Source organism: Pseudopodoces humilis, chromosome 16 (assembly GCF_049639895.1).
Source record: "Pseudopodoces humilis isolate 2021_Gansu_Grassland_sample_001 chromosome 16, ASM4963989v1, whole genome shotgun sequence".
Classification (NCBI taxonomy): domain Eukaryota; kingdom Metazoa; phylum Chordata; class Aves; order Passeriformes; family Paridae; genus Pseudopodoces; species Pseudopodoces humilis.
This window is the reverse complement of record NC_142215.1, coordinates 3471839-3487257: the sequence shown is the minus strand read 5'-3', so window position 1 is coordinate 3487257 and position 15419 is coordinate 3471839. Positions and strand designations below refer to the sequence as shown.

Here is a 15419-nt window from a genome sequence, read left to right as displayed (position 1 = left end):
ATTTTTGGGTCATGCAGCTGGTGAGGCCTGTACCCCCAGAAAGATTAAGGAAGTTTGAATTGCCTTTGGCAATTATTCTGTGTTGTATAGGCTGCTTATTTCCAGATGTTTTTTTTTTGTTTCCTTCACGTAAAACCATGGGAATTAATTTTAAAAATTGGCATTTAAACCATCTGAATCAGAATTAGATTTTTTTTTTCTTGATGTAGCATTATGTTGATACAAACACCCATTTTGTTAGAAGGTAAATAATTTTGTACATTCCCTGAAATCCTTTCCAGGTTTCACTTATTTTAAGAAAAATATTAAAGTCATGTTAATTTTTCTTTTTTCATTGTGTTGTGGGACAGATCTATTGGCACCTTTTTGTTGAAAACCCCAACACACAAGAAGACAGTTCACTTTTCCATTTCTCCGACTAGTTGGGAGAGCTCTTACAACAGATGCAAAGGCTGCCTTTTGGAGCTGAGTGATCCCTTCTCAATCTGCATGTGATCAGGGGAGAAAAGGATAAAATTAATTCCCCAAGGCTGGCAGCTTTGGAACACAGTCTTTGTGGGTCTGTGTGGATCTGTGGCACTGCACGGCCCCGCAGAGGCTGGAGGAGGGCGCTGGATGCGGAGCCTGCGCTGAATTTCCGTGGGGTCAGGGAGTGTTGGATTCCCAGTCTGTCAGCCCCTTGTGCGTACTGCGAGCACATTGGGAGCAGATGGGATTGCCCAGCTCCATGTGCCGGCAGCCATCCCTGCAGATGGACACGCATGAAACGCCCGAGTCCACAACCAGCACGGGAATGTCACGTTTGGGCTCTCTCTGTCTCCACAAATCTGTGTCCTCCTGTGCTGGGGGGGTAGCAGAGCTACTGAGGAGTTTGGGTTTTTTCTGGCTTCTGACATCAGAATGGGGCTCAGTGCTATGCTGCGTTGATTTTGATAGTGTTAGTCCTAGAGCTAATATAAATTTTAAATTAGACTTTTATGAATTTCATTTAAATGTAATTGGAACTCCTCAATGTGGTCTAATGGTGGTGTATAATGCTTGTCTCTTTATTACCCTTGGGGGTGCTGGGGGAATCTCTGGAAGTCCCACTGTCAGCTCTTTTTGTTTGGGAATAGTCCTTTTCTGGATCTGCTGTAAATTTCCAAAGTTCACCTCTGGTACATCCTAGTGCTTGATTAGCTGACACCAAGAGACAGATTTGCAAGTCTTTCACTGTGTTTGTTAGACAAGGCTTCCTGCAGTACTTCTACTGCAAGACTTTAAAAGCAAGAATAATAGTATTTAGTAACTAAAAGCTTGAAAAACTTATTAATGGACTGTTTATATTTGTGTTATTCCTCTTAATTGTTTCCCTTAGCTTTAATGAGATGAAAACCAATTTAGTGTCATTAGTAAGTGTCTGAGCATGTTCTTCAAACTGAGCTTTGAGCCCTATGGTGGGGAGTCTGGGGATTATAGCTTTTATATAAAGGTTATATCCTTACTATGATGGCACTTCGTTGTTTGGCTTAGTCTTAAACTTCATTGTGGGTCGGTGGGTGTTTGTGCAACATGTGGCACTAGATGTTGAAAGTGGATGTTTACATCTGGTATGCATTGGGAGATTAAGGTAGAGAGGATGAAGTTTTGGGTATGTGTTTTTTGGATGAAGGATAAAGTGAGAATACTTTTATTTCCTCTTAGATTTGAAACATATCATTCTAGCAATGCCTTTGAAACTCTGCCAGCTTTGCCAACCGTAACATTTATGGGATTTTGGACCTAAACTGAACTAGAGAACTGTTTTTAGTGGCAGAGAAAAAGGTTAGTGCATGAAAATAGCTGGGCCTATTATTGACTGCATGTGGTCAGTGGTTTGGCTGAATGTAGGTGGCTCTTTTCCTGTCACTGTTTTCAAGCATATGGCTTTGTGATGAATATAAAACTCTTTCGAAATGAGATCTGCTGCAGTTCTTTTTGCACAGTAGTCTTGTGCTATTTGGTAGTGATTATTTTGCTTTTGTCATTTATTGTCAATCCTGTAACAAAAAAAACCCTTTTCAAGTAAAGCTTAATCCTGTTGACATCAAAGCTAAGAGGTTTGAAGAACGTGATCATCTGTGTATAGCAGCTGCTTCTGTCAGTAATATTTCTAAAAGGATGCATAAAGGATGTTGTTGAGTCTTTATTGTAGTTGATGCTGGGATTGTTTGCAGTGGGCAGAAACTCCCTCTAAATGTGCACATGCATTTTGTTTAATGATTACTTGTGTGAAAATCTCTAATACTGAATTACAACTTCCCTTTCTTTGCTTTTCATGTTTCCAGTCTTGAAAGTAACATTTACAGCAGTTTCTCCCAAGGTGAACTTTTTTCCCATTGTGTAGAAGACAGCTTGGGTTAACCCAGTGTTTTGTTTCCTTCTTTGTGTGTAGTATGCAAGGTGCAACCTCAGAGCTCGGGGAACAGTGAATTTTCTAGTTCCTGGTGCAGAGAGCTTAAGGCCACAACAGGTTCTGTTTAACTTTAACTTAAACAGTGTTACCCTATTTATATCTCTGTAAAAAATCTGGGTGATAGAGCTGTAAATTGTACAGATTGTGGATTGTGTAGATTGTCTGGTGTTTTCAGTGTAGAAAATTCTAGTGAATCTTGTTTTAGCAGCTCTCAGATGTAAGAGCTGGTTTCATTCAGCTGAGAGCAAAGTACATTTGGGTGTGCAAGATGCTGAGAACTGCAGCAAGTTTTAGGGGCACCAAGCACTTCATGGGTTGGTTCCATTGCTGTGAACTATTTAAAAACAAAGCAAAACTGTTCCCTGTGTTTGGGGGAAATGTTATAGTTTCCTCCTGTTTGAGGGAAATAATATATAGAATTATCCAATTTTTAGGGTAACTGTAAAAGAATAAACTAAATAAACCTGCAGAGCTGCTTAACGTGTTTTGAATGTACTTGTCAGTCAGTCCTGCATCCTCTTTCACAGGCCAGACACAAGGAAAAACACTGTTGCACAAGTGAGGCTGCTTATGTGATCATGTCTTACATGCTTTCAAGAATTTAACTTGTTAACTACCTTAAAAAAATTATACAATACTATTTGAAACACAAAATCTACTTTTAAATTCTTGGGAAAAAAAGAAAAACAAACTTGTAGATACTGTAGCTATTGCTACTGTAGATTAGAACTTAGTGAAATATCTTTCTGCAATATAACAATATCACTTAAAATTTATTAAGAAATTTCCTTTCTAATTTAAACTAGCCCTTCTGAACTGTATCATGAAGACAGAGCTGTTTTTCCCAAGCATGCTGGGTGAAAGACTGTCAAGCAAGAAGTGCTATGCATGTGTTTGTAACTCTTGTTGCAAGAGAATCTTAAGTAATCACTCACTCCATCCTCAATATTTAAAAAAAAAAAAAATCATTTGAATTTTCCTGGGTTTGGGGGGTTGTACAAAACACCCTCAATATCAGCAAGCTTTGTAATGTGTTTTTGTTTGCATTTTGGTTTGGGTTTTTGGTTTTTTTTTTCTCCTCACTCTGACTTGGGACTAGGTAAATGCTTGATATTTTGACAGTAGTAATTGTCACAATTCAGGAATGCTCTATGGAAGATCTCATACTTGAACATACTGATAAAGGTTCCTAACTGATACTGATAATCTCCATCACCTCCATATTCCAAATCTTTTTGATACAGGAGGATGATTATCAGTTCTCAGCATGGACTGATAGAACAGTGTCTTGGAGAAAAGCAGCACCACTGATGAACTTTAATTTTAATTTATGTGAGGGGTTTTTTTTTGTGGTGGTTTTTGTGCATGTAGTTATAACTCTCCTTGCCTGTTGTGCAGAGGTTGGAGACCTGCGGGAGCTGCGGACTCTGGACATCTCCACGAACCGCCTGATGACGTTACCCGAGAGGCTGCACATGTGCCTTTCGCTGCAGTACCTGACTGCAGACAGGAACCACCTGTGGTCTGTGCCCCGCCACCTGTGCCAGCTGCCCAGCCTCAACGAGCTCTCCATGGCTGGCAACCGCCTGGCATTCCTGCCCCTCGGTGAGTCCCCACCCTGGGGGGGGGGGTCAGACACAGCAAAACAAACTGCCTGCCCCCAGAAGTTAAAAACAAAGCAACAAGTGAGTTTCTTTGGTGGTCCCCGCAGACTCTGTTTATGGAGCTGTCACAGGGATCATATTGTTGGAAAATATGTTAATAAAAAAAAATGCAGGTTAAGGTTTCATGGGTTTTTTTAAAGCAATAAGGCAGCTATCAAATTTGATTTATTTTTAGCTAACCGAGGGGAAAAAGTTTAAATGATGTGCTTAAATATAGTACTCTGTAATCTGAGTTCCACCACTTTGGGTAATGATCTGTTTCTGTTTGCTGGATCTGATAATTTAACTAAGATTCTTCAACTAGGGTTTAAAACTTATTGTGGAGTCCCAGTAACTCCACATAAATTACTTTTCAGCATGAGGAGTGTCAGTACCACATAATCCACTGCAAGTTTAGTCTGTGCTATGTACAGGCATCCATCAAAATTTCCACAGTAGTAGCCCAGGGAGGAATTGATGTGCCTTTTGCTCAACCTTTTGAAAGTTTAGAAGAGTGGAAGCAGGTCAGGAGTAGGAGGTGCAGTGAGTGTGTGGGGGTTTGTTGGGGGCAGTCACTGTGTGTTCCCTTCGGGAAAAGCAAATCCTCTTCTCTGAACTTGTCACTTTCCAGCCCTGCCACAGGGTAATCTCAGCTGAGATACAGACACATATGCAGAGCTGCCCTGCCATCTGAATAACCATTAATAGTTTTTCTAGAATACAGAGTTTGGTGTTAATTAGGTGCAGATTAAGTTATGATAATCACATTGGAAAGAAGCTGGAAATGGAGATGGCTAAAAATGAGATCATAATTTCTAAATTAATTACATTGTATGGGTTTAACTTAATCTTTTCAGTGCTAGCAGTTCAGTTTTTAAAGAACTTAGAGTTCTTTCTGAATTTTTTATCACCTTAGTTTATATTACTGGAAAGTAAGTGCAAATAATGTCTCCAGACAAAGTGTTGCAGTTAAGTCCCAGCATATGTCATTATATAAATGAGAAAAGGAGTTCCAGGATGCATCATCCACATTCCACAGTACTAAAACAAGCAAATTGCTTTCCCTTATTTTGGCAAATATTTTTAACTCCCATGAGAGAGGAAGTTAAACAATTTTAATTTTGCAAAAATTCAGTAAGATGAGATGTGAAATTTTAAAGGATAAAAGTTTTTGCTGCTTTTTGCACTAGTAGCTTATCTGCGAGCAAGCCATGACCTGGATGAGCCATAGATCCACTAAAGTGTTTTAAGTTCAAAAGGAGGAAATAAATCTCTAATATAATGACACACCTTCTTTTTTCTTTATTTTTAGACTCAAATTCAAAACATTCAAAAGGAACTTTAAAATAACGGGAAACATCAAAGACTGTCAATTGACCTTGTTCAGTAGTTCTTAATAGTGACTCACTGGTGAACATTTGGAGATAATTTGCTATCTGTGGATATGAAACTGAATCATAAATCCTAGAGTTCAGAGGAAAAGCAGCACAGTATAAATGTAAATGTTTAATCCTTCCTCTGAAGAATCAGAAGGCTTCGGAGTGGTCAAGATGTGATGAAATAAAGTAGAAGAGAGAGTGCATTGAAAAGCAAAAAGATTAAATCTATCTTCTGTTGCTTGGGAAAATATTTTTCTTGGAGTATTGCTGAAGTTAAGGCATAATTGTAGCATTATTTCTGCTTGCTGCACATGTTGGCTGGTGGGGCTTTTGTGTGTATTCTTACATCCAACTTCACTTTTCCAGTTAATGACTGAGTAAGGATGCTAAATAATGGTGAAAAATATTGCAGAAGTATTTTCAAGTGATAGTCAAGCAAATATTGTCAAAACAATTTTTTGCAGTTAGGGAGCTGTGTTGAAAAGCAGAGAATTTATTCATCTCCTGACAGAATGGTTGAGGTTTTTTCTTTTTTTTATTAGATGTGTCCGTGTTAAAATAAATAAATTTGAAACAAATTGCTTAATGCTTTTGAAGCCTTTTTTACTTCATTTATTTCACATGTTGGGTGACATCTACTGTGTCAACCAGGAATCCATTCTGCCTTGTCCAAGTTTGTCCCTTTTAGCTGTCAGCAGAGCCTCTCGTTAAGCATAGTGGAAATCTGATTTTCCTGTTGCTGGATTGATGGGTGCAACGTTTATTCCAGCAGCAGCACAGCCTTGCTGGACAGGGATTGGGAGGTTCTTTGCCCTGTACATTCTTTTAAGTTTGCAGGCACGTGTGTCTTAGGAAAGACAGTGTAACACTGTTAATCAGTTTTAAAATACAGTAAAAGTACCTGATCCAGCTCCCTGACCTCAGAACTGGTCCATAAGCAAGCAGATGGGTAAACAATAGTGAATTAGTAATCTGTTCTGCAGAATACACCTGAATCTTGGATATGCCAGTGTTTTATAGAAATAATTTTTCATCTTTGAGTATTTAGTTTATACTGCAAGAAATGAGACACTGTGGATCTCAGTCTTTGGGCCTTCCTAATAAACTATTTTTTAAGAACAATTCCAAAAATTATATGTATAAGTTGAACTGGAAGCTGCATCCTGAGCAGTTGTATTATTGTCATGGTAACTTCATGCTCCCTTAGTAAATGGTCTTAGAAATCTGCTGATCATTGTATATCAATCTACTTACAACATAACTTATCTTTTGACAGAAAATTAAATTTTTAGCATTAGTGAATGCTTGAGTGCCTGAAAACAAATTCCACTGCAAGCAGAAATGTGAATCCAATGACACTGCAAAAATAAAAACCATTTGTAATGAAGTACAAAAATAATTAAAATAGGCCATAAATTCTCAAGTGTATTGGCAGTACAGGGGATGGTATGACAGCAAATATTCAGTATTATATCACTTTATTTGAGGCTTTATGTGCACTTTTCCTTTAGAAAATGGGTGTAGTAATTATCAGTGCACAGTAAACAAAGGTCTTATTCTACCTCAGTATATGCTGCTTTTGTGTCCTTGCCCTCACAGTATGGTTAAAAGAGCATCAGTGCAGCCACACAAGAGCTTTTGTTCCATCTTCAGCCATGTGGAATGCATATGCCAGGGCCCTGAGGTTAAAAAAAAAAAAAGGAATAAAAAAAGAGGGAGAAAAAGAAAAAAAAAATAGAATTGGGGTTTGTTCAGGACTCATGGCATTTGGTCATTTCTGGGAGAGAGGTCTTTGATCTGGCAGGCTGGAAGGAGGAAAGTGGAAATGTTTTAGACACAGTACAGTGCTTGCAAAAGCCACATGAAAACCTTCTTTGTAGCTTTAGCCTTTTCAGAGATGGGCAGCTTCCTTATTGCACAGAGTTCTTCAGAAGCATGGTTTTTAGAGAACTTTTAACAATATTTGTTGGCTGATATAAGACATAAAAATTAATGTGGATGGGATACAAAGAGCCTTTCAAAGTGATGATTTATTTAAATTTAAACTTTATGGATAATGTTTGAAACAAGGAAAAAATCTTTTGGAGTCTAGAAGATGCTTGGTTATTTAATGCAAAGAAACTCTATCAAAGGAACACTTATAGTTACAGGCTATTTGGCTTTGGGAATTGAATTTTTCCTACTGAGATATTTTGTCTAACATCCAAAAATTTGCTTTAATTACCTAGGAAATGCAGTCAACTCAGAACTTAGAATCTAAACATAGCATAAGATAAAGACAGAGGGAAGAGATGAGATGCAGCCTCACTCCCCCCTCTCAGTGCATATGAAAAGAACAGCTTTAGGGCTTTTTTTGACTTGCCTGATTTTCAGCCCATTTGCATACATCTGTGTAGAAACCAGCAAGATGAGCCTCTTTTAAAAATTTTCTGCCATTCTCTAAATTAATAAGTTAAACAGTAGCACATTCAAGCTACCCCAGCAACCCATAGTTTTCTGCTGTTTTTTAGTCTAACTGGCTTCAGCAGCACGAGGGAACATTCTCTGAACATTACATGTCCCATCCACCTGCTACCTGCTTTAAATTGTGTTGGCTGATTCCTCCACCAGCCTTACAATATTTTATGGTGTTACATTGCCTCCGTGTTGCAGTATTTTTATTCATTGTAGGATAACAATGGGGTTTTGTTTCATCTAAAAATATCCCAGAACTTTACTAAACTATTTTCAGCCCTGCGATACTGAGCACAAATAAATCATCTCGTTGAGGTGATGCTCAGCAGCATCTCCAGCAGTGCCCATCAGTCAGCAGAGGGATTTGTGCTCCCATCCTGAGGCAGGACACTTGATGGATGCAGCAGATAGTTTTGTGAGCTGGAATGTCTCTGGGACAGGGTCAAAGCAGCATGTGATGGTTGATTGTGTCCCTTGATGTCCAGTGACTCTGCTTTGAACAAAGCCCAGATTATGGTCCCTGAAACCTCCACAGACTGTTGCAAATCAAGGGCCTGTGTTAAAGGCAAAAAAACCCCCAAACTAATTTTTTCGCTGTTGACACTTTTATTTTAGAAAAGGAATTTCTCCATTTTTCTCTTGGTATCATCACTAGTTCTTTATATCGAAGATTTGATAATGTGTCACTCCTCAGCACAAACTTTTAAGGTTTCTGGTGCTCACAGCTGCCATTCAAGTGGGTGACAGCTGAAGACATTCAGTATATTTTAAGATGGACACACGTTTGGGGAGGGATCACTCAAAATATCTGCACTAAGTGGTATTTAGAACTCTTGTGTACAATAAAACTATTCAGTAATAAAGAAGGGTTTGTATTGCTCATTGTTGTAGTGGGGAATGAGAAGAGATCAGTATTCCAAGTAGAATTTCTGAATAGAAATATCATGGAAATTATTTTAATTTTTATTCTGTAATCTGGTCATTATTACAAAGGGGACAGAAGCTGTGCCTATATCTGCAGTTACCCTTATATTTCTGCCAGCTAAGGTTACTGATAAAGATGGGAAGTCAGAATTAGTCAATATTAGTATTGTCTTGCTGTAGCTGATGCAGACAAATGCTTGTTTATCTTAGTCTCTCTAAGGTACTCATGAAAGTTTAACAAGTTGGGAGGCACACAGATTGTGTTTTTCATGATGAAGTTTGTCTGGGTCACAGCTCTCCCATCCCTGGGCAGAGGCTTTCAGACTCTGTTCTCCTTCTTTGTGCTTTGCACTAAACACAGAAACCTTTTCCTGCCCTAGTGTCTCAAAGGGCATGGGAGTGACAGATGAGTTGGGCTGCCCAGCTGATCCTACACATCAGCTTTCTTGCTAGTCCAAAACTCTTTCAGACCTATTTAGTTTAATTTGGTGTCTTTTGAAATGTCTCTCATTAGTATGTTTTTCACTTCATTTAATAGCAGACAGTTTTACCACTGACTAGACCTTGCTAATAAGCAAAATTCTAATTTCTGAGAATTCTTCCTAGAAACCTAAATTTTCCCTTTTAATTTTCTAAGCAAAGTAAAATAGTTCCATACTGATATGCTTCTATCTAGAGGTATCTTAATAGATTTCTAGTCCATGAAGGCATTACTTAATCATGCTGTACTTGCTTCTTTTGACTACCAGCCATGAATATTTCAAGAGCAATAATGCAAGCAGAACACCTCCAGATGTATTGATCATTTATTGCAGCCACCATTTTTGATGTCTAACATTCTGCAGTTTAATGCTTTGTGCTTTCTTGGGCTCTGTAATTCACTGCATCACACACACTGGTTTCTAAATGACTGCACTTGTATTTGGTTAAGGCTAATGAATCCCAGCAAGGATCCCCCCTTGGAGAAGAGAAAGAGGGGGACACAGCACATTCTTGTGTCTGTCTTGCCCACTTTCCCAAAGATAGAGAAGCTGTGATTTCACTGACATGAGGCCAGTTAATGAAAGCAGGTTTGACCTTATGAACTTGAAGTATGCACTGAGGATTTGAAATCAATTGTCCCTTTGCTTCTTCAAACTGACTTCAGAGTTTGTCAATGTTAAAATTTAATTATTTATAATGGGATTTTCAGGGCTTCTGAAAGGGGGCTTTGTTTTGATTTAGTAATTTGAAATGCTTGCTTCTAAACAGCCTTTCAGCTCATCCATAATAAAACCATCGGCTGAAATTTTACAACTGAGAAGTACTAATTTATGTTTGCTTACATTGAGTCTGATTAGCTTATTTATAATTAAAGAGAATTGCATTGCTTATAACTGTCACCATGTTATCCTTTCTCCTCTTGACTTTTCTTGTTTTCCAAATCCAGATTTAGGTCGTTCTCGAGAACTCCAGTATGTTTATGTGGATAACAATATTCACCTGAAAGGCCTCCCATCTTATCTGTATAATAAAGTCATTGGTTGCAGTGGGTAAGTATGAATTAATTCAGATGTCTTATGTACCTGTCCTTGTGAAACTTCTCCTGTATGATACAACTAGTTATTTTTTGTGTGTCTGTGACTGATTCAGAGCTGATGTTACTTGGAGGGGATTACTGCAGCTCCCAGCTCTGTTTTATTTTTGTAATAAATCTTCAGTGTTAATTGCTGACTTTTGACTATTTTAGTATTAAGGCATAACAGTGAAGCTAGTCTGAAAGAATTTGTAATAATAATGTAAGGCCTAGAGCTGAATTTAAAAGTTGGCCAAAAGTGTAGGCTTCACACAGTTTCCAGAACTAAAGAATGAACAAAATAATTTTTAATATATTGCAGCATCTCTTTGTTTCTAAGTGCTCACATTCGTGTAAATTTTGGGTCATATCTTGAAAAATCATTTGCAGTTCCTTCGATCATTTTACATCCCAGTATCAGCTTCTTGTAGGTCTTGGTACCTACTAACTAAAGGGACTTTTTTTAGGAGTTATGGATTGACAGGTTTATTTTTACATGTGGATTTTAAAAATATCCTGGGCTGTCTCATGTTTGTGGTTAGAATGCAAGAAAAAAAGTGTCTGTGTAGGACACTGGCTTAATTCTTTCTGCCCTGACACTGGCATAAATTAGGATCAGCGCCGCTGATGAATGGAGCCTTACTGGTGTAAAACTGATCAGAAGAGGATTGTCCCCATTACCATCTAATTATAAATTTCTGGTATGCTCACTCTCAGCAGATCTCGCATTAAATATAAATTCCCTCTCTACAGCCTGCACTCTGCTGCAGTATGGGAGATGCTGAGTCTTGGCATTTTAAGGTTTTTCTAATATTCCCGTGTCAGCTGGTTGGTGATATTTAAATACTTGCAGTTGGATTACAGTTCTGCTGAACTGTGTGACTCGCAAGCTTTTACTAATTTTGTTTTTCAGGAAAGATAAATTCTAGCTTTTTTTCTTTCAGAACTGATTGTAAATTGTTAGACAGACATTAGATTGACCTTAAATTTAACAGAATTGTATTGATTGTGACCAAAACCAGTAATAATAATGCAGGAGATGATCCTGCCTATTTCAGGTGGTTTTATACAACAACGTCCTTTTTTTGTTTGTTTTTGGTTTGTTGGATTTTTTTAAGTTTTCATCTTATACTCAGTTAAAATAATTTTATCTTTGCACTGACCTTTGTGAAGATCCTACCAGTTCTTTTTGCTGTTCTTACATGTACAGTGCTGGTGAGACCACCTGCTGGTATCTCTGATGTGATAAATCTAGTATAGAGTTATGAAATCAAGTCTTAAAAATCTAGTATAGAACAGACTAAAGGAATTTCAAGTTTTGCAGTGAAATTGATTCTTGTAATGCCTCTGTGGAATGAAAAGTGATTTTCTTCCTTAATAATGAATTGTAAAAAGAGAGAAATTTTAGTAAGAAAAATAATGTTTGTATTTGTACACCAAACAGAGCCTTGTCTTTGTTGTAAAATTATCTTGAAACATTACAGATTATTTTTAAGAAAAAAATTTCAGTATGGGAAGAGCACATATATATTGTTAAGAAACCAAAGGTTTTATTTGATAATGTGCTGAGAGACTTTAAAATTGTGTAATAATGGTCATGTGAAGAATTTCTGTATTCTTTCCAAGAAAGCATTAGTTAGCAGGCTAAGGTTTTCATGGGTCAGGCAAGAGTTGAAGATCCAGGCTTTAGTGCTCTGTCTGGCCCTCCACTGGAGAATAAAATCTGACAAGCTGCTGTTACTGACATAAAGCTTGATTTCTGAAAATAGAATATAAATTGCCTTGTGTAAGTATTGAATCTCTGTCTGGGCATCCTGCAGTCAGACTGACTGAAAAAAGTCTTTTATATGAGAGGTGATGATCTCAGCACTCAAAATAAATTTTGATCTTATTTTTTGCAGATTGGATTTCATAGTCCCCAGTTAGGGATCAGTCAGTCTTGTTGAAGGCAGCCAATAGGTGGTCTCAGGGTTTTTTTCCCCTCACTTATTTATCCACCAGGCTTCTTCTGCAGCTCCTGTTTTCCCCCAGCTGTTTAGACCATCCTCTGTTCCAGTTTTTAACGTCCATGGATTTTGTGTGTGACGTTAATAGTCTCACCCTTTACATAAAGTAGACCAAATGTCCCAGCTCTGAACTGCAGAGGCTGTAGTGAGTTCATGGGTTTGTTCCTTAGCGAGGTTAGCTTGAAAATACAACATCATGGATTTATTTATTTATTGTGATAACTAACTCATTGGGAATGGATCGTTGGAATACTGGATCTCTGAATTCCCGCTTATATTTTAGCCTCACTAATGGGTTGTGGGAAAGTATTAAATATTTAGCAAGAGACTTATTGACTTGCTTGGTGTTTGATGCTGTTCTTTTTTGGTTTCTCTGGGCTGTTTCTCCTTTAATCAGAAGAGATGAGATTCTTTGTTGTCAGAGGAGTACTATGAGATTCCTTTCACATCTGATAAGGTTGAGAGTAGTTACCTCCGTTTTAGGTCTAATATCTGGGAAGGCTGACAAATTTGTGTTTCTGTTCCATTTGTTAGGACTGGCCCTAACAAGTTGCTCTTGGCTTCAAATTTCAGTTGTCATAAACAATTCCAATTCCCTTGTTGACTTCCCCAATCTCTTAGTAGAATTTTCCTATGCGTGTCTCTCTGGTATGATCGCTTACAACAGGGATCACATAAAGAGTTATTATTTTTACTACAAGCTAAGTTTCTCTCCTTGGATCCAAATAACCTTCCCTTTCCATATATGATTTGGGAAGGGCAAGGCTAATAGACTTATTATGGTATCTTCCCACTACAGCATGGCTGTTGTTTTTATTTTTCCTTCATCTACCCACCCCAGTGCCCTCCAAGGGAACTCTGTGGGGAAAGGTGTAGTACAGAATCACCCAGTGGCACTTAAAATACATTTTTTGGGGGCTGGAGTTTGCCTCGTGTGTTATGATTGAGAAATCCATGATTGTTTTTAGCTGGTTGATCCAAGACATAGAAAGCAAGCTGTTGGGTAGGAAACTGCTCCCCTCAGTAAAGCATTCACTAACAAGAGGCTAAAAGAGGTTGTCACATGGGAAGAGTGATGGGCACATAGCATACTTGGTTCACCCCCTTGGGATTGTGTTCTCGTTTCTTTATGTTATTTGATGAGTAATTCCTCCAAATGTCCCATGTCTAGCACATCACAGAAGGTGGGAATCTAGAAATACAGAATCATAGAGTAGTTTGGGAAGGGACCTTTAAAGGTCAACCCCACCATGCACTGCTCTCTGCGAGGAATCCTTGAGGGGTGCTGAAGTGAGAACAGTATCAGATTTACTTTGGGTTGGTCATCTGGGTTTCCCCTTAAAGTTATTTTTATTATTTTTTTTCTAACCACTTTCTAAATGTCTTGTGTCCTTCTAGTTGTGGTTCTCCAATTCAAGTATCAGAGGTGAAACTGCTCTCTTTTTCATCAGGCCGGTTAACTGTGTTCCTGCCAGCAGAGGTGAAATCTATAGGGACAGAAACAGATCATGTGCTGCCTTTGCAAGAACTGGCCATGAGGACCCTCTATAACACCTACTACAGGTTTTTGAAAGGTATGAAATTTCTGCTTCCTTCAGATTACAGAAAGTGAGAGTGTTTTCTGGCAGTGAGAGGAACATTTCTAATAGTTCTTCAAAGGCTTGGGCAAGGATTTATATTTTAAAAGATTTACTTAATCAAATTATGTTTGAAATGCTGCATTAGAGCAAAAATGTCCAATATCAAAAACCAGAGTTCCAGAGACTATTTCTGAGGTCAAGTGGTGCTTGTAAACGGTTTCTTACTTGAAGCCTGTATGAAGAAGGATGCTTTTTTTTCAGGAGAAACTCTTTAATGGAAGTAGGAGAAATACAGTTCCTGAGGCAAGATCAGATGCATCAGCCAACAATGCAGCTCCTTGCCAGGCTGCACACTCCTAAACTGGCAGACTTGTTATACATAAGGCAGAAGAAACGCGAGCAGCCCTCGGCCATTTCAGCACAGCGTGACAGCTGAGCTGCTTTAGTTCTGCCCCAATTCAGGCTCTCTGCTCTAAAGTGGCCCTTGGCTCATCTGGTTCTGCATCACGCAATCACATGAGTTAGCAATATCTGATGATAACCTGCAGATCCTCTCAGATCTGGATGTGTTGTGACTCCCCACTGTTGATGCTATCTTGGGAATTCTCAGCTTTAAAGGTCAAAGGAGAAAGCGGAAGAGTGGAGAGTTCCAGTGGGAAGATTAGAGGGGTTATGGAAAGGGTCTCTTGTACCTTGGCCACTGGAGTAAATCCTCACGGCTTTGCCAGGGAAAGTGTACAAGGAGATCTGTCTTTTCTCACCCACTTGTGACTTGCACAATCATTTCTGGAATCCAGCTGTGTGGATGTGGTTCCTGAAGATGCCAGTGAAGTTTGGTTTGGGAATGGGAAGATGATACTGCACAGTCAGTTTAAGGACTGGTTTGTAAACAGTTTTGTGTAAGGCTGTGAGGATTACACCTATTTTCAGCCAAGATGCAGAACCTGAAAAAGATGGGTTTATATATCCATATACACACACCCATAGATATATCCTATTCTGAGTGACCTTATTAAAGACTGTGGCCATTACCACTGCAACACTCGAGTTTTGGTGAGCAGGAGCAGTGCCTGTGTCAGACAGGTGTACGATAATGCTGTGCTGGGGAAGCAGGTGGCACATCTGATTAAAGTAGCAGATTTCATCTGTCACTGCCTAAATTTGCAGTTTCAAGAGTGCTGTTAAATACTTGGCAGCTGCTGGGGAAGTGACAGGAGTGACTGGACTACTTTTCCTCAGTCTTTGCTTGGCTGCAAAGTGTGACCTTTCATTTCTGACGCAAATGTCCTGTTCGTCCCCTCCTTGGGGCTGTTGTGGTGCATTGTGTCTGGGCTTCAACCTTGCAGTGTTTGAAAGCTGAAACCAGTGTGATACCGTAAAACTGATTTATCAGGTACTGCATCTTGTCTTGATTACTCAGCACCTAAACACACTCACCTGTCTT

At 38.7% G+C, this 15419-nt stretch overlaps 1 protein-coding gene across 5 annotated transcripts in view; it reads left to right on the top strand.

Annotated features, from left to right (window-relative positions):
• The window catches only part of LRRC28 (leucine rich repeat containing 28), a 55113-nt gene that overhangs the window by 27945 nt on the left and 11749 nt on the right, over positions 1-15419 (top strand). For all 5 annotated transcript variants that reach the window (XM_088063118.1, XM_088063117.1, XM_088063119.1 and 2 more), the window contains 3 exons: positions 3833-4039; positions 10264-10366; positions 13794-13969. In XM_088063118.1, the coding sequence (XP_087919244.1) occupies positions 3886-4039; positions 10264-10366; positions 13794-13969 (433 nt within the window). In that variant the 5' untranslated portion in view covers positions 3833-3885. The remainder of the gene's footprint in view (positions 1-3832; positions 4040-10263; positions 10367-13793; positions 13970-15419) is intronic.